Source organism: Oncorhynchus tshawytscha, linkage group LG15 (genome assembly GCF_018296145.1).
Source record: "Oncorhynchus tshawytscha isolate Ot180627B linkage group LG15, Otsh_v2.0, whole genome shotgun sequence".
NCBI classification, from domain to species: Eukaryota; Metazoa; Chordata; class Actinopteri; order Salmoniformes; family Salmonidae; genus Oncorhynchus; species Oncorhynchus tshawytscha.
The window spans coordinates 33914390-33934389 of record NC_056443.1 but is presented as its reverse complement, the minus strand read 5'-3'; the positions used below and the strand labels follow the sequence as shown (position 1 = coordinate 33934389).

The following is a 20000-nucleotide window of genomic DNA, read 5'->3' as shown; positions in this document are numbered from 1 at the left end:
ACAACCTCCTATAGCTCATCGATCAGAGGCTGAGATACAACCTCCTATAGCTCATCGATCAGAGGCTGAGATACAACCTCCTATAGCTCATCGATCAGAGGCTGAGATACAACCTCCTATAGCTCATCGATCAGAGGCTGAGATACAACCTCCTATAGCTCATCGATCAGAGGCTGAGATACAACCTCCTATAGCTCATCGATCAGAGGCTGAGATACAACCTCCTATAGCTCATCGATCAGAGGCTGAGATACAACCTCCTATAGCCCATCGATCAGAGGCTGAGATACAACCTCCTATAGCTCATCGATCAGAGGCTGAGATACAACCTCCTATAGCTCATCGATCAGAGGCTGAGATACAACCTCCTATAGCTCATCGATCAGAGGCTGAGATACAACCTCCTATAGCTCATCGATCAGAGGCTGAGATACAACCTCCTATAGCTCATCGATCAGAGGCTGAGATACAACCTCCTATAGCTCATCGATCAGAGGCTGAGATACAACCTCCTATAGCTCATCGATCAGAGGCTGAGATACAACCTCCTATAGCTCATCGATCAGAGGCTGAGATACAACCACCTATAGCCCATCTATCAGGCTGAGATACAACCTTATATAGCTCATCTATCAGAGGCTGAGATACAACCTCCTATAGCTCATCGATCAGAGGCTGAGGTACAACCTCCTATAGCTCATCGATCAGAGGCTGAGATACAACCTCCTATAGCTCATCGATCAGAGGCTGAGGTACAATCTCCTATAGCTCATCGATCAGAGGCTGAGGTACAACCTCCTATAGCTCATCGATCAGAGGCTGAGATACAACCTCCTATAGCTCATCGATCAGAGGCTGAGATACAACCACCTATAGCCCATCTATCAGGCTGAGATACAACCTTATATAGCTCATCTATCAGAGGCTGAGATACAACCTCCTATAGCTCATCGATCAGAGGCTGAGATACAACCTCCTATAGCTCATCGATCAGAGGCTGAGATTCAACCTCCTGTAGCCCATCTATCAGGCTGAGATACAACCTTATATAGCCCATCGATCAGAGGCTGAGATACAACCTCCTATAGCTCATCTATCAGAGACTGAGATACAACCTCCTATAGCCCATCTATCAGAGGCTGAGATACAACCTTCTATAGCTCATCGATTAGAGGCTGATATAGAACCTCCTGTAGCCCATCTATCAGAGGCTGAGATACAACCTCCTATAGCCCATCGATCAAAGGCTGAGATACAACCTTCTGTTGCCAAGGAGGCAATAAAGAGAAGTATTCTAATTCTGTCACTATCAATTGATTAAGCTACTTGTACTTTCTGTACAACAGAATATGTTTAAACCCAGACAGCTTTTAGGGAAACTCTTCTCTTGTTGGGTTAAACCACGGAAGAAGAGCAGTTAAAGTCTGCTCTGTCTGGGGTGAAAAGGTAGGCCTACTCTGTCTGGGGTGGAAAGGTAGGTCTACTCTGTCTGGGGTGGAAAGGTAGGTCCTACTCTGTCTGGGGTGGAAAGGTAGGTCCTACTCTGTCTGGGGTGGAAAGGTAGGTCTACTCTGTCTGGGGTGGAAAGGTAGGTCTACTCTGTCTGTGGTGGAAAGGTAGGTCCTACTCTGTCTGGGGTGGAAAGGTAGGTCCTACTCTGTCTGGGGTGGAAAGGTAGGTCTACTCTGTCTGGGGTCGAAAGGTAGGCCCTACTCGGTCTGGGGTGGAATGGTAGGTCTACTCTGTCCGGGGTGGAAAGGTAGGTCCTACTCTGTCTGGGGTGGAATGGTAGGTCTACTCTGTCTGGGGTGTAAAGGTAGGCCTAATCTGTCTGGGGTGGAAAGGTAGGTCTACTCTGTCTGGGGTGGAAAGATAGGCCTAACTTTTGAAAGTACCATGCTCAGATTCCTAATGACATGTCAGATTGAATTATGTGCAAACAGTGACATTTTTGTTGAATACAAGACACACTGATTTGGCATTGAAACAATAGGATAAGACGAGCATATAGACTTGTCTCTCTGTCCATTCTTAGCCTGTAATTCCAGTCATTTGTGTGGTATTAAAAAAGATTCTGCTAATATGTAAAATTATGTAAAATTGCATGAAATGTTTATAAAAGGCTATTTTTTTCGGACCTGCTTTGACTATAAAGGAGATCTTTCCACCTCTACTCTTGTCCACGGTGGTCTGCTGACCCACGACCTTCTGGCCTCCAACACTTGTGCGCTTTCAAAATTCCTGCGTTGCCATGTAATGCTTACAGGACGAAGACCAGTTTTCTAAAACTGCATGTCTAAGGCTCTGGTCTGTCCAAGAAGTGACAGTTTTATTGTGGGTATATAGGGAGGGTCAAACATTTTAAACGTTCAGGGAGGATTTAGGTCAAATATATTGTGCTGAAAGGAGGGACTTCCATTTTCATTTCAGAGAGGTCCAATTTCCTCCATGCAACCCTTATTATAAATAATGTTCACTCCTGTAGGTCAATACGTTGCCCTAGAAGAAGAAATCATTCCTTGCTCACCAGAATAATGTCATAAATGATAGAATGAATACTTCAATGTAGTTTATGCCGGTAAAGTTTTCTCTGTCATCTCTGCTTCTCTCTGTCATCTCTGCTTATTTCTGTCATCTCTGCTTATTTCTGTCATCTCTGCTTATTTCTGTCATCTCTGCTTCTCTCTGTCATCTCTGCTTATTTCTGTCATCTGCTTATTTCTGTCATCTCTGCTTTTCTCTGTCATCTCTGCTTATTTCTGTCATCTGCTTATTTCTGTCATCTCTGCTTTTCTCTGTCATCTCTGCTTATTTCTGTCATCTCTGCTTATTTCTGTCATCTCTGCTTATTTCTGTCATCTCTGCTTCTCTCTGTCATCTCTGCTTATTTCTGTCATCTCTGCTTCTCTCTGTCATCTCTGCTTATTTCTGTCATCTCTGCTTATTTCTGTCATCTCTGCTTATTTCTGTCATCTCTGCTTATTTCTGTCATCTCTGCTTCTCTCTGTCATCTCTGCTTATTTCTGTCATCTCTGCTTATTTCTGTCATCTCTGCTTTTCTCTGTCATCTCTGCTTATTTCTGTCATCTCTGCTTATTTCTGTCATCTCTGCTTATTTCTGTCATCTCTGCTTATTTCTGTCATCTCTGCTTATTTCTGTCATCTCTGCTTATTTGTGTCATCTCTGCTTATTTCTGTCATCTCTGCTTCTCTCTGTCATCTCTGCTTATTTCTGTCATCTCTGCTTATTTCTGTCATCTCTGCTTCTCTCTGTCATCTCTGCTTATTTCTGTCATCTCTGCTTATTTCTGTCATCTCTGCTTATTTCTGTCAACTCTGCTTCTTTCTTGGAGCAATGACGTTTAGAGACCGGGGTGAAAATGCACAATTTCAATATATATATATTTTCTGTGCTAAATGTTAGTTTAGTTTGATCAGTAAGCAAATAGAAACTGTGAAAACGACCCACATGTTTCTGAGAAGACTTCAGTTCGGCCCAGATGCATATTTTACGTGGTTAAAATACTACAGTGCCTTCTGAAAGTATTCAGACCCCTTGAATTTTTCCACATTTTGTTACTTTACAGCCTTGTTCTAAAATGGATTAAATAAATGCTTTCCCCTCAACAATCTACACACAATACCCCATAATGGCATCACAATTCCCTAAAATGACAAAGCAAAAACAGGTTTTGAGTTTTCTTTGAAATACTATACGATTTTACGATGCTGATAAAGACAACACCTTTACAGACGGTCCCTAACTGCCCATTCGCATGCTGTCAAGATGCTGAAAGGAAGAAATCATATTTATCCACTCTTGTTCCTGAGTCAAAATGTACATTTCATGTATCATTTTACTGCAAGAAATGCTTAATTCCGCAGGAGTTAATAAGGACTATGTGAGAGGTTGTAGACATTCAGTCAGTGTCCAGATTTCAGTTTCCATTTGAACCCATCTGAACAGTAGGCTACAGTTCCCTTAAGGTGCCGTAGGCCTATTTGAAGTCCCCATCTTGATTGTTAAATTCGTATAGCGCCTCACAATCATCACACATAAAAATAGGCACCGCCATCATCCTCTTTTACCCCTTAAAATCTTTCCCAAACATTACTGTTCTGAGCCTCCCTCCTCTTTATTTTCAAATCTCCATTCCACAGCCTTCCTCCTATTGGATTAAACTCTAACATTGCATCAGTGGATCAATGTTAACTTTTTCTGCTAGTTCCCAAAAGCATTTTTGCAATTGGCTGTTAGGTTTGCGTAAAGGTAGGCCCTAAAGCTTAATGGCAGATAGCCTAAAAATAAAATAAATAAGTCTAAAAATAATAAACGAAAAACCTCAACGTAGCCTATAGATATAAATTGCACAAGACTGACACATTCATGATTTTTTTTTATGTGTAGTTTTTTTCTTTCTTCAACTCGAACCGCAACCCCCCTTTCATCCACACAATATTTCATGACCCTAAATCCGCCGCTCTGCGGATATATCCACAGGGGGTGGAAGGTTATGAGTTAACCTGAGCATCACTTGGGTATTGTTTAAAAAAACATCTTTCTTACACTGCAAGACAGACAAAGAGGAAAAAGGCCCATTTTTACGTTACCTGGAACTCAATCCCATAATTCTCTCTGCAGAAGTCCCGTAGTTTGGGGTAGACATGCTCTTTCAGTGCGTTCCTCTCCGCTTCTGTGTCTGAAAACAAGACGACAGCGAGAACACATTGATTAGTATCAGGGATTGACACATTGATAAGTATGAATGAAGTGCTTTCTCACTGTATGATACATACATTCAGTACATACTGGTCGCAACATTGACCCGGGAAAGCAGGAATATACACTGAGTGTACAAAACATTAAGAACACCTGCTCTTTCCATAACATAGACTGACCAGGTGAAAGCTATGACCCCTTATTGATGGCACTTGTTAAATCCTCTTCAATCAGTGTAGCTGAAGGGGAGGAGACAGGTTAAAGAAGGATTTTAAAGCTTTGAGACAATTGAGACATGCATTGTGTATGTGTGCCATTCAGAGGGTGAACGTGCAGGACAAAATTAATAAGTGCCTTTGAACGGGGTTTGGTAGTAGGTGCCAGGCGCACCCGTCTTTTTCTCAAGAACTGCAACGCTGCTGGGGTTTTCAAACTGCGTATCAAGTTCCCCCGTGTGTATGAAGAATGGTCCACCACATCCAGCCAAATGGACACAACTGTGGGAAGCATGGGAGTCAACATCCCTGTGGAACTCTTCAACACCTTGTAGATTCCATCCCCTGACGAATTGAGGCTGTTCTGAGAGCAACTGAAGGTGTTCCTAATGTTTTGTACACTCAGTGTAATATCCGTTACATTAAAAGGCTATATCCTTCACTCGGAACGATGACATCATCATCATAACGTGCCAACTTCCCACTTTACAGACCTCAACATCAACAGTAGCTAAATCTGCCAAGAATGCCATCATTGGCTCTTCGCAAATTATAGTTGTGAGTGTACGAATTGAGACAAAAGAGACAAAAAAATGGCTCATGGCGTCATCTTTCTGAATGAGAAAACACTGAGTGGAATAAACTGTATGTAGGGTACGTGGTATAGTTAGGGTGGGAAGGGTATCTTAGACTAGTGACTCTATGGGTCATTGTTCTATTCCACTTTCATTCCTCATCTCTCCTTCTGTCTTTCTCTCCTTCCCACAGCCCACCCCTGGGTTACAATAATTGGATAGGACAGAGCCCGGCCAGTCTGTCTCTCTCTCTCTCTCTCTCTCTCTCTCTCTCTCTCTCTCTCTCTCTCTCTCTCTCTCTCTCTCTCTCTCTCTCTCTCCGGAGGGGGATAGGTCTGGATGGACAGCCAGTTAAAAACAGAACGTGCCCAGGAGAAGAACAGTCCCCATGATGATGGAACACATCAAACACAACTGTGTCACACTCAAATATGTCCCCTGCTCAAGACTGGTTCGTGCTACAAAACTAGGACACTATTTTTAGGGTTAGATCATTTTTGGGGGGGCTTTTGGATGACATAGGCTTCTTTTCTGTTATAAAATATGTGCATTTCTAAAAACGCAAGCTATTTACTAAACACTCTATAATTTCTTAGCTGAACTAGAGTTACATTGCATTCAGAAAGAATGCAAACCCCTTGATGTATTCAACATTTTGTTAAAGTTACAGCCTGAATTCAAAATGGATTACATTTATTTTTTTCCTCTCCACCATCTACACCCCATAATGACAAAGTTATTATATTTTAAACACGTTTTTAGGAATGTTTACAAATGTATTGAAAATGAAATACAGAAATATCTAATTTGTCACACCCTGATCTGTTTCACCTGTCCTTGTAATTGTCTCCATCCCCCTCCAGAAGTCTCTTGTTATCCCTCGTGTATATATCCCTGTGTTTCCTGTCTCTCTGTGCCAGTTCGTCTTGTATGTTCCAAGTCAACCAGCGTGGTTTTCTCGTGCTCCTGCCTTTTCTATTCTCTTTTACTAGTCTTCCCGGTTTTGACCTTTGCCTGTTTTCTGGACTCTGTACCTGCCTGCCCTGACCTTGAGCCTGCCCTGACCTCGAGCCTGCCTGCCCTGACCTCGAGCCTGCCCTGACCTCGAGCCTGCCTGCCCTGACCTCGAGCCTGCCCTGACCTCGAGCCTGCCCTGACCTCGAGCCTGCCTGCCCTGACCTCGAGCCTGCCCTGACCTCGAGCCTGCCTGACACTCTGTACTTCCTGGACTCTGAACTGGTTTTGACCTTTTGCCTGTCCACAACCATTCTCTTGCCTCCCCCTTTTGGATGTAATAAATATCAAAGACTCAAACCATCTGCGTCGCGTGTCTGCATCTGGGTCTCGCCTTAATCCCGTATATAATTTACATAAGCATTTACACCCCTGACTCAATACTTTGTAGAAGCACCTTTGGCGGTGATTACAGCGTAGAGTCGTCTTGGGTATGTCTGTATCAGCTTTGAGTCGTCTTGGGTATGTCTGTATCAGCTTTATGACATCTTGGGTATGTCTGTATCAGCGTAGAGTCGTCTTGGGTATGTCTGGATCAGCGTAGAGTCATCTTGGGTATGTCTGTATCAGCTTTGAGTCATCTTGGGTATGTCTGTATCAGCTTTGAGTCGTCTTGGGTATGTCTGTATCAGCTTTATGTCGTCTTGGGTATGTCTGTATCAGCTTTATGTCGTCTTGGGTATGTCTGGATCAGCTTTGAGTCATCTTGGGTATTTCTGGATCAGCGTAGAGTCATCTTGGGTATGTCTGGATCAGCTTTGAGTCATCTTGGGTATGTCTATATCAGCTTTGAGTCATCTTGGGTATGTCTGGATCAGCGTAGAGTCATCTTGGGTATGTCTCGATCAGCGTAGAGTCATCTTGGGTATGTCTGTATCAGCTTTGAGTCATCTTGGGTATGTCTGGATCAGCTTTGAGTCATCTTGGGTATGTCTGGATCAGCGTAGAGTCATCTTGGGTATGTCTGGATCAGCTTTGAGTCATCTTTGGGTATGTCTGGATCAGCTTTGAGTCATCTTGGGTATGTCTGTATCAGCGTAGAGTCATCTTGGGTTTGTCTGGATCAGCTTTGAGCCATCTTGGGTATGTCTGGATCAGCTTTGAGTCATCTTGGGTATGTCTGGATCAGCTTTGAGTCATCTTGGGTATGTCTGGATCAGCTTTGAGTCATCTTGGGTATGTCTGGATCAGCGTAGAGTCATCTTGGGTATGTCTGGATCAGCTTTGAGTCATCTTGGGTATGTCTGGATCAGCATAGAGTCATCTTGGGTATGTCTGGATCAGCGTAGAGTCATCTTGGGTATGTCTGGATCAGCGTAGAGTCATCTTGGGTATGTCTGGATCAGCGTAGAGTCGTCTTGGGTATGTCTGGATCAGCGTAGAGTCATCTTGGGTATGTCTGGATCAGCGTAGAGTCGTCTTGGGTATGTCTGGATCAGCGTAGAGTCGTCTTGGGTATGTCTGGATCAGTGTAGAGTCATCTTGGGTATGTCTGGATCAGCGTAGAGTCATCTTTGGGTATGTCTGGATCAGCGTAGAGTCGTCTTGGGTATGTCTGGATCAGCTTTGAGTCATCTTGGGTATGTCTGGATCAGCGTAGAGTCATCTTGGGTATGTCTGGATCAGCTTTGCACATCTGGAGTGGTGGTGAACAGAAATCTTCAAGTCTTTCCATAGATTTTCTATGGGATTCAAGTCTTGGCTTTAGCGAGGCCACTCATAGACTTTCACATTCTTGTTTTGAAACCATTCCAGGGTTGTTTTGGCTGTATGCTTGGGGTCATTGTCCTGTTGGAACGTAAAATCTTTGTCCGAGTCTAAGGTTGTTTGCACTCTGAAGCAAGTCCTCATCAAGGGTTTGTCTGTATTTGGCTCCATTCATTGTTCCCTCTATCTTTATCAGTCTCACAGTCCCTGCCGCTGAAAAGCATCCCCATAACTTGATGCTGCCACCACCATGCTTTACGGTAGGGATGGTGTTAGATGGGTGATGAGCTGTGCCTGGTTTTCTCCAGACATAGCGCTTTGCATTCAGGCGTAAAAGAGTGAACATAATGGCTCATCAGACCACAGAATCTTTTGCCTTATGCTCTCAGAGTCTTTCACGTGACTTTTTGCAAACTCCAGGAGTGCTGTCATGTGCCTTTTTCTCAGGAGTGGATTCTGTCTGGCCACTTACCCATAAAGCCCAGATTTGTGAAGTGCTGTATAGACTGTTGTCCTTCTGGCAGATTCTCCCATCTCAGCCAAGGAACTCTGAAGTTCTGTCACAGTGGACATTGCGTTCTTGGTCACCTACCTGACCAAGGTTATTCTTGCCCCGGTTGGCCAGCTCTAATCAGAGTCTGGGTAGTTCCATATTTTTTGCATTTCCCAATTATGAAGACCACTGTGTTCTTGGAAACGTTCAGCACACTAGAAATTATTTTATACCCTTCCTCAGATACACTACATATACTAAAGTATGTGAACCCCTCTTCAAATGAGTGGATTCCGCTATTTCAGCCACAAACGTTGCTCACAGGTGTATAAAATAGAGTACACCGCCATGCAATCTCCATAGACAAACATTGCCAGTAGAATTGCCTTACTGAAGAGTTCAGTGACTTTCAATGGTGCACCGTCAAAAGATGCCACCTTTCCAACAAGTCAGTTTATCAAATTTCTGCCCTGTTAGAGCTACCCCAGGTCAATTGTAAGTGCTGTCATTGTGAAGTGGAAACTTCTAGGAGAAACAACGGCTCAGCCGTGAAGTGGTAAACCACACAAGCTCACAGAATATGACCGCAGAGTGCTGAAGCGCGTAAAAACACTCACTACCGAGTTCCAAACTGCCTTTGGACGCAACGTCAACACAAGAACTGTTCGTCGGGAGCTTCATGAGATGGGTTTCCATGGAAACATTCTCTGGAGTGATGAATCACGCTTTACCATCTGACAGTCCGACGGACAAATCTGAGTTTAGTGGATGTCAGGAGAACGCTACCTGCCCCAATGCATAGTGCCAACTGTAAAGTTTGGTGGATGAGGAATAATGGTCTGGGGGCTGTTTTTCATGGTTTGGGCTAGGTCGCTTAGATCCAGTGAAGGGAAATTGTAAACGCTACAGCATACAATGATATTCTAGATGATTCTGTACTTCCAACTTTGTGGAAGAGCAGTTTGGGGAAGAGCCCTTTCCTATTTCATCATGACAATGCCCCCCGTGCACAAAGCGAGGTCCATACAGAAATTATTTTGTCGGGATCGGTGTGGAAGAACTTGAATGGCCTGCACAGATCCCCGACCTCAACCCCATCAAACACCCTTGGGAACGCCGATGGCGAGCCAGGCCTAATCGTTCAACATCACTGCTCAACCTCACTGCCCGACTAACGCTCTTGTGACTGAATTGAAGCAAGTCTCGGCGGCAATGTTCCCAACATCGAGTGGAAAGACTTCCCAGAAGAGTGTAAGCTGCTGTAGCAGCAATAGGGGGGAACAACTCCATATTAGTGCTCATGATTTTTGGAATGACATGTTGGACGAGTAGTAGTCCACATACTACTGGTCATGTAGTGTATCATCACAGTTCTATCTCGGAGATCGACAGACAGTTCCCTGGCCAACATCATATATTTTCTGCTCTGACATGCAATGTCAGCTATGGGACCTTATTAAATAGACAGGTGGGTTTCTTTCTAAATCGTGTCCCAAACAATTGAATTGGCCGCAGGTGGAGTCCAATCAAGCTGTAGTGACGTCTCAAGGTTTTAAAATAAAACATGTTTTCACTTTTTCATTATGGGTTATTGTGTGCAGATGGATTCAGGCTGTTACACAACAACAGGTGGAATAAGTCAAGGTGTGTGAAAGCACATGTTGCTGATAACAGTAAACCACTGCTCTTTTCCCCCCAGATATGATGAGGTATGGCATGTTGACGTAAGCATGGCACAGAGATGAGCGTGTGTGTAAAGTGTGTGTGACAGACATGGCAGAGCGCCTGTCGTCTTGGAAACGCATGCGCACACACAGACAGAAAGACAGACAGACAGACAGACATGCTGTAGACTCCTCATCCTCATCCTCATCCACTCATACTCTGACTCTCCTCTTCCTCCTCCTCTCCTCCATCTCTCCTCCTCCTCTCCTCTTCCTTCTCTCCTCCTCCTTCTCTCCTCCTCCTACTCTCCTACTCTCCTCCTCTCCCCCTCTTCTCCTCTTCCTCCTCTCCTCCTCCTCTCCCCCTCTCCTTGTCCTCCTCCTCCTCTCCTCTTCCTCCTCTCCTCCTCCTCCTCTCCTTCTCCTCTCACTCTATCATAATTTCCCCAATCCTGTTCCTTCCATTCCATACACAATGTTCACTCTACTTAGTCCACTCCAGAGTCCACTGACCACTCCTGAGCCCACTGTCCACTCCTGAGCCCAATGTTCACTCCAGAGTCCACTGTCCACTCCAGAGCCCAATGTCCACTTCAGAGCCCAATGTCCACTCCAGAGCCCACTTCTACCTAATTCTTAGCATTCTCATCAGCTACACACTACCCACATAGCAATCATCAAGCCCTACACACTACCAACACAATCAAAAGAAATCAGCCAAGACCCCAGAAAATAAATTGTAGACCTCCACAAGTCTGGTTCATCCTTGGGACCAATTTCCAAATGCCTGAAGGTACCACGTTCATCTGTACAGGCAATAGTACGCAAGTATAAACACTATAGGACCATGCAGCCGTCATACCGCTCAGGAAGGAGACACGTTCTGTCTCCTAGAGATGAACGTACTTTGTTGCGAAATGTGCAAATCATTCCCAGAACAACAGCAAAGGACCTTGAGAATATGCTGGAGGAAACAGGTACAAAAGTATCTATATTCACAGTAAAACGAGTCCTATATCGACATAACCTGAAAGGCCCCTCAGCAAGGAAGAAGCCAAAACTGCCATAAAAAAGCCAGACTAGGGTTTGCAACTGCACATGGGGACAAAGATGGTACTTTTTGGAGAAAAGTCCTCTGGTCTGATGAAACAAAAATATAACTGTTTGACCATAATGACCATCTTTATGTTTGGATGAAAAAGGTGGAGGATTGCAAGCCAAAAACCACCATCCCAAATGTGAAGCACGGGGGTGTCACGAATATTACTGAAGGTGACTCCCCTTCTTGTTCGGGTGGCGCTCGGCGGTCGTCGTCGCCGGTCTACTAGCTATCACCGATCCTTTGTTCTGTGTTCGTTTGGTTTTGTCTAATTGGTATCACCTGTTTCTTGTTTGGTTGTTAGGGTGGGGTTATTTAAGTTTGTTCAGCCCGCTTCTGTTTCGTGCGGGCTTGTTTGTCTGTTTTGTGTTAGAGTGATTTTGTTTGCATTTCGGGTTTCGCGCTGTCCGTTATTATTTCTGATAATTTGTTGCCTACTTTTTTTTTTTTTTTCCTATCAGTCAGGAAGTTAAAGCTTGGTCGCAAATGGCTTGGTCTATACTATTATTCTGACAATTCACATTCTTAAAATAAAGTGGTGATCCTAACTGACCTAAGGCGGGGAATTTTTTCTAGGATTAAATGTCAGGAATTGTGAAAAACTGAGTTTAAATGTATTTGGCTATGGTGTTTGTAAACTTCCGACTTCAACTGTATATACTATATTCTATTCTATTGTATTTTAGTCAATGCTACTCGGACGTTGCTCGTCCTAATATTGATATGTTTCTTAATTTCATTATTTTACTTTTAGATTTGTGTGTGTATTGCTGTGAATTGTTAGATACTACTGCACGGTTGGAGCTAGGAACACATTTCACTACATCTGCAATGACTCAGTATGTAATACCAACATGTTTAAAGCAGACCACCATAGTCCTTGTGCCCAAGAACACAAAGGCAACCTGCCTAAATGACTACAGACCCGTATCACTCACGCCCGTAGCCATGAAGTGCTTTGAAAGGCTGGGAATGGCTCACATCAACACCATTATCCCAGAAACCCTAGACCCACTCCAATTTGCATACCGCCCAAACAGATCCACAGATGATACAATCTCTACTGCACTCCACACTGCACTTTCCCACCTGGACAAAATGAATACTTATATGAGAATGCTATTCACTGACTACAGCTCAGCCTTCAACACCATAGTGCCCTCAAAGCTCATCACTAAGCTAAGGACCCTGGGAGTAAACACCTCCCTCTGCAACTGGATCCTGGACTTCCTGACGAGCCGCCCCCAGGTGGTGATGGTAGGTAGCAATACATCTGCCACGCTGATCCTCAACACTGGAGCTCATCAGGGGTTTGTGCTTAGTCCCCTCCTGAACTCCCTGTTCACCCACGACTGCATGGCCAGGCACGACTCCAACACCATCATTATGTTTGCAGACAACACAACAGTGGTAGGCCTGATCACCGACAACGACGAGACAGCCTTTAGGAAGGAGGTCAGAGACCTGGCTGGGTGGTACCAGAATAACACCTACCCTCAACGTAACCAAGACTAAGGAGATGATTGTGGACTACAGGAAAATGAGGACCGAGCACGCTCCCATTCTCATCAAAGGGGCAGCAGTGGAGCAGGTTGAGAGCTTCAAGTTCCTTGGTGTCCACATCAACAACAAACTAGAATGGTCCAAACACACCAAGACAGTCATGAAGAGGGCACGACAAAGCCTATTCCCCCTTCAGGAAACTAAAAAGATTTGGTGTGGGTCCTGAGATCCTCAAAAGGTTCTACAGCTGCAACATCGAGAGCATCTTGACTGGTTGCATCACTGCCTGGTACGGCAATTGCTCGGCCTCTGACTGCGAGGCACTACATAGGGTAGTGCGTACAGCCCAGTACATCACTGGGGCTAAGCTGCCTGCCATCCAGAACCTCTACAGCAGGCGGTGTCAGAGGCCCTAAAAATTGTCAAAGATCCCAGCAACCCCAGTCATAGACTGTTCTCTCTACTACCGCATGGTAAACGGTACCGAAGTCTAGGACAAAAAGGCTCAACAGTTTTTACCCTCAAGCCATAAGACTCCTGAACATGTAATCAAATGTCTACACGGACTATTTACATTGTTTTCCCCCCCCAGAATCCCCCTCCCCCAAACCCTATTTTTACGCTGCTGCTACTCTCTGTTTATCGTACTGTATATGCATAGTCACTTTAACTATAAATTCATGTACATACTACCTCAGTTGGGCCGACCAACCAGTGCTCCCGCACACTGGCTAACCGGGCTATCTGCATTGTGTCCCACCACCCGCCAACCCCTCTTTTTACGCTACTGCTACTCTCTGTTCATCAAATATGCATAGTCACCTTAACCATATCTACATGTACATACTACCTCAATCAGCCTGACTAACCAGTGTTAGTCAGGCTGATTCAGGTAGTATGTACATGTAGATATGGTTTATAGCCTTGCTACTGTATATAGCCTCACTACTGGTTATAGCCTCTCTACTGTTTATAGCCTTGCTACTGTTTATAGCCTCGTGACTGTTTATAGCCTCGCTACTGTTTATAGCCTTGCTACTGTTTATAGCCTCGTGACTGTTTATAGCCTCGCTACTGTTTATAGCCTCGCTACTGTTTATAGCCTCGCTACATTTATAGCCTCGCTACATTTATAGCCTCGCTACATTTATAGCCTCGCTACTGTTTATAGCCTCGCTACTGTTTACAGCCTCGCTACTGTTATAGCCTCGCTACATTTATAGCTTCTGCTACTGTTTATAGCCTCGCTACTGTTTATAGCCTCGCTACATTCATAGCCTCGCTACTGTTTATAGCCTCTCTACATTTATAGCCTTGCTACTGTTTGTAGCCTCGCTACTGTTATAGCCTCTCTACTGTTTATAGCCTCTCTACTGTTTATAGCCTTGCTACTGTTTATAGCCTCGTGACTGTTTATAGCCTCGCTACTGTTTATAGCCTCGCTACTGTTTATAGCCTCGCTACATTTATAGCCTCGCTACATTTATAGCCTCGCTACATTTATAGCCTCGCTACTGTTTATAGCCTCGCTACTGTTTATAGCCTCGCTACTGTTATAGCCTCGCTACATTTATAGCTTCGCTACTGTTTATAGCCTCGCTACTGTTTATAGCCTCGCTACATTCATAGCCTCGCTACTGTTTATAGTCTCGCTACTGTTTATAGCCTCTCTACATTTATAGCCTTGCTACTGTTTGTAGCCTCGCTACTGTTATAGCCTCTCTACTGTTTATAGCCTCGCTACTGTTTATAGCCTCGCTACTGTTTATAGCCTCACTACATTTATAGCCTCGCTACTGTTTGTAGCCTCGCTACTGTTATAGCCGCTCTACTGTTTATAGCCTCGCTACATTTATAGCCTCGCTACTGTTTATAGCCTGTATTTACTGTTGTTTTATTACTTTACTTACCTATTGTTCACCTAATATATTTTTTGCACTATTGGTTAGAGCCTGTAAGTAAGCATTTCACTGTAAGGTCTACACCTGTTGTATTCGGCGCACGTGACAAATAAACTTTGATTTGATTAGAGTGTCTAGTTTGAGAAACAGACGCCTCACAAGTCCTCAAATGGCAGCTTATTTAAATAGTACCCGCAAAACTCTCAAAGTCAACAGTGAAGAGGCGACACCGGGATGCTGGCCTTCTAGGCAGATATCCTCCCTCCAGTGTCTGTGTTCTTTTGCCCATCTTAATGTTTTAGTTTTATTGGCCAGTCTGAGATATGGCTTTTTCTTTGTAACTCTGCCTAGAATGCCAGCATCCCGGAGTCGCCTCTTGACGTTGAGACTGGTGTTTTGCGGATACAATTTAATGTGACCCCAAACTTTTGAACAATAGTGTATGTGGATGATTTATGAAAGCAGGCACATTTAACAGTTAGGATCTTGATTATAGACCTAATTAAGTTGGGGTTTCTTCTCGCCTCGCTTGTCTTAGACAATTAAGGCAAGAGCAGTTTTTTCGTCTCCTAACTTCGCTGCTGCCTCCGCCACATTGTCCTCAACACCAATATGCTGGGTAACCTTGCTATTAAGCACGTAGAAACATGGTCTAGGAAAAAGCGGCAATTCACCAGAGCACTGATGTTTCAGAACCGCTGCTATCCAATGTTGGAGAAAGCACATTTGTGATAAAATAATAATGTTTTTATTATTGTTGCACCATATGTAATATAACCGTATTCGATTTTAGTAGCACATGTCTTAGAGTGATGGACTGGGCCTCACAGCCTCCACAACAGATCAGTCCACCCAGACAGGCCTCCACAACAGATCAGTCCACTCAGACAGGCCTCTACAATGGATCAGTCCACTCAGACAGGCCTCTACAACAGATCAGTCCACTCAGACAGGCCTCTACAATGGATCAGTCCACCCAGACAGGCCTCTACAACCGATCAGTCCACCCAGACAGGCCTCTACAACCGATCAGTCCACCCAGACAGGCCTCTACAACAGATCAGTCCACCCAGACAGGCCTCTACAACAGATCAGTCCACCCAGACAGATCAGTCCACCCAGACAGGCCTCTACAACAGATCAGTCCACCCAGACAGGCCTCTACAATGGATCAGTCCACCCAGACAGGCCTCTACAATGGATCAGTCCACCCAGACAGGCCTCTACAATGGATCAGTCCACCCAGACAGGCCTCTACAATGGATCAGTCCACCCAGACAGGCCTCTACAACAGATCAGTCCACCCAGACAGGCCTCTACAACAGATCAGTCCACCCAGACAGGCCTCTACAACAGATCAGTCCACCCAGACAGGCCTCTACAACAGATCAGTCCACCCAGACAGGCCTCCACAACAGATCAGTCCACCCAGACAGGCCTCTACAATGGATCAGTCCACCCAGACAGGCCTCTACAACAGATCAGTCCACCCAGACAGGCCTCCACAACAGATCAGTCCACCCAGACAGGCCTCTACAATGGATCAGTCCACCCAGACAGGCCTCTACAACAGATCAGTCCACCCAGACAGGCCTCCACAACAGATCAGTCCACCCAGACAGGCCTCTACAACAGATCAGTCCACCCAGACAGGCCTCTACAATGGATCAGTCCACTCAGACAGGCCTCTACAATGGATCAGTCCACTCAGACAGGCCTCTACAATGGATCAGTCCACCCAGACAGGCCTCTACAATGGATCAGTCCACTCAGACAGGCCTCTACAATGGATCAGTCCACTCAGACAGGCCTCTACAATGGATCAGTCCACCCAGACAGGCCTCTACAATGGATCAGGCCACCCAGACAGGCCTCTACAATGGATCAGTCCACTCAGACAGGCCTCTACAATGGATCAGTCCACCCAGACAGGCCTCTACAATGGATCAGGCCACCCAGACAGGCCTCTACAATGGATCAGTCCACTCAGACAGGCCTCTACAATGGATCAGTCCACCCAGACAGGCCTCTACAATGGATCAGTCCACCCAGACAGGCCTCTACAATGGATCAGTCCACTCAGACAGGCCTCTACAATGGATCAGTCCACTCAGACAGGCCTCTACAATGGATCAGTCCACCCAGACAGGCCTCTACAATGGATCAGTCCACTCAGACAGGCCTCTACAATGGATCAGTCCACTCAGACAGACCTCTACAATGGATCAGTCCACTCAGACAGGCCTCTATAATGGATCAGACCACTCAGACAGGCCTCTACAATGGATCACTCCACTCAGACAGGCATGAATCAAACAGGTGTCTTGCACATGAATTTAAAAAAATAATGTTTTTGCTACTGCTCCACTGAAGAAATCTTCGTCGACCAACAGGGGGGGGCGTACACATCACGGAAAAACTGAAATGGTCCACCCACACAGACAGCGTGGTGAAGAAGGCGCAGCAGCGCCTCTTCAACCCCAGGAGGCTGAAGAAATTCGGCTTGTCACCAAAAGCACTCACAAACTTCTACAGATGCACAATCGAGAGCATCCTGGCGGGCTGTATCACCGGTACGGCAACTGCTCCGCCCACAACCGTAAGGCTCTCCAGAGGGTAGTGAGGTCTGCACAACGCATCACCAGGGGCAAACTACCTGCCCTCCAGGACACCTACACCACCCGATGACACAGGAAGGCCAAAAAAATGATCAAGGACAACAACCACCCGAGCTACTGCCTGTTCACCCTGCTATCATCCAGAAGGCGAGGTCAGTACAGGTGCATCAAAGCTGGGACCGAGAGACTGAAAAACAGCTCCTATCTCAAGGCCATCAGATTGTTAAACAGCCATCACTAACATTGAGTGGTTGCTGCCACTTTAATAATAAAAAATTGGACGTAATAAATGTATCACTGTTTAAATACCCTACATTACTCATCTCATATGTATATACTGTACTCTATACCATCTACTGCATCTTGCCTATGCCGTTCGGCCATCGCTCATCCATAAATTGTTATGTTCATATTCTTATTAATTCCTTTACACTTGTGTGTATAAGGTAGTTGTTGTGAAATTGTTAGATTACTTGATAGATATTACAGCATTTCGCTACACTCGCATTAACATCTGCTAACCATTTGTATGTGACAATTTTTTGTTGATTTGATTTGATAAGCGCCACCGGTGACATAGTCAGTTCCCTCAATCCCTCCATAATTCCCTCTTTTTTTTCTCTCTCTCTCTCTCTCTCTCTCTCTCTCTCTCTCTCTCTCTCTCTCTCTCTCTCTCTCTCTCTCTCTCTCTCTCTTTCTTTCTTTCCCAGCAGATTGGATCCTGAAATGACCCCGGGCGGTAACCTTCTCTAAGGATTTATATATTTCACAGTTAAAGCTCTAACAGGATGATAGCCAGATCTGAGAGGGTTTTCCAGACCAGATACACGGAAGGGGGCGAAGGGATGAAGAGAGAGACAGAGAGATTTTCTAGACTAGTAATATTCTAAGTGAAGGAGAGAATAGCTATATGGAAAGGAGAGTCTGAGACCTTGAATAATATTAGTAGCCATACTAAAGGCTAATAAAGCCTACTAAAGGCTACTAGCGGCTAATAAAGCCTACTAAAGGCTAATAAAGCCTACTAAAGGCTACTAAAGGCTACTAACGCTAATAAATCCTACTAAAGCCTACTAAAGGCTTCTAACGGCTAATAAAGCCTACTAAAGGCTACTAACGGCTAATAAATCCTACTAAAGTCTACTAAAGGCTACTAAAGTCTACTAAAGGCTAATAAAGCATACTAAAGGCTATTAAAGGCTACTAAAGGCTACTAAAGGCTAATGAAGGCTACTAAAGGCTAATGAAGGCTAATAAAGCCTACTAAAGGCTAATAAAGCATACTAAAGGCTAATAAAGCATACTAAAGTCTACTAAAGGCTAATAAAGCATACTAAAGGCTAATAAAGCGTACTAAAGTCTACTAAAGTCTACTAAAGTCTACTAAAGGCTACTAAAGGCTACTAAAGGCTACTAAAGGCTAATATAGCCTACTAAAGGCTAATAAAGCATACTAAAGGCTAATAAAGCATACTAAAGGCTACTAAAGGCTACTAAAGGCTACTAAAGGCTACTAAAGGCTAATATAGCCTACTAAAGGCTAATGAAGGCTAATAAAGCATACTAACGGCTGATAAAGGCTACTGAAGGCTAATAAAGGCTAATAAAGGCTACTAAAGGCTATTAAAGGCTGATAAAGTACATCAAAAATAAAATGAGAATAATAATTCCAGGGTAAAATTGAACATCTCATTGGATGATACGTGGTAGGAGGAATAGATCATTTTACGCATCGAACCCCTTCAGTCTTAAGGGCGAGAATATTTTGTGGTTGTCAAACAGCAGTCAAGCATCGATCATCATGTCTCCAGAATCAGAACCTCGCTATTTATTGGAGTGCTTTAAGATCACTTTGACCTTTCACCTCCCCTGTGAAGTTCATCGTAACTTATTTCATCTGCAGCCTAATAAACTGCACGCTTTCCCAAGTCATAGTGGGAGGACCACACACCATATCATCGCGTGACTCCAAGTTTACTTCGACATGATGGTAATTATATCAATATTTGTGCATAAAGGCATTTACACCGCCATGTCTCACATAATACATTTTACCGACACAAAAAGATCTTACCAGGTCGAACCAGGTTTCACAGCTGTCGTGATTTTTTTCATAAGGTATTGTTTCGTTCATCTGAATGAATGGACCAAGGTGCAGCGTGGTAGGCGTACATTTTTCTTTTATTAAAAATGACACCAAAAAACAACAAAATATAACCGAACGTAAAGTTCTGCAGGGCTAACAGCAACTGTGCAAAAACAAGATCCCACAACAGAAAGTGGGAAAAAGGGCTGCCTAAGTATGATTCCCAATCAGAGACAACGATAGACAGCTGCCTCTGATTGGGAACCATACTCGGCCTAAAACAAAGGAATAGACAATATAGAATAACCACCCCAAATCACACCCTGACCTAACCAAATAGAGAAATAAAACGGCTCTAAGGTCAGGGCGTGACAGGTATGAACTATACTGGAACAACATTTTTTA

At 44.4% G+C, this 20000-nt stretch overlaps 1 protein-coding gene across 1 annotated transcript in view; it reads right to left on the bottom strand.

Annotated features, from left to right (window-relative positions):
* LOC112214909 (NACHT and WD repeat domain-containing protein 2) overlaps positions 1-20000 on the bottom strand; it is a 91439-nt gene that overhangs the window by 65084 nt on the left and 6355 nt on the right. The window contains exon 2 of the mRNA XM_042298475.1: positions 4612-4700. Within this exon, the coding sequence (XP_042154409.1) occupies positions 4612-4700 (89 nt within the window). The remainder of the gene's footprint in view (positions 1-4611; positions 4701-20000) is intronic.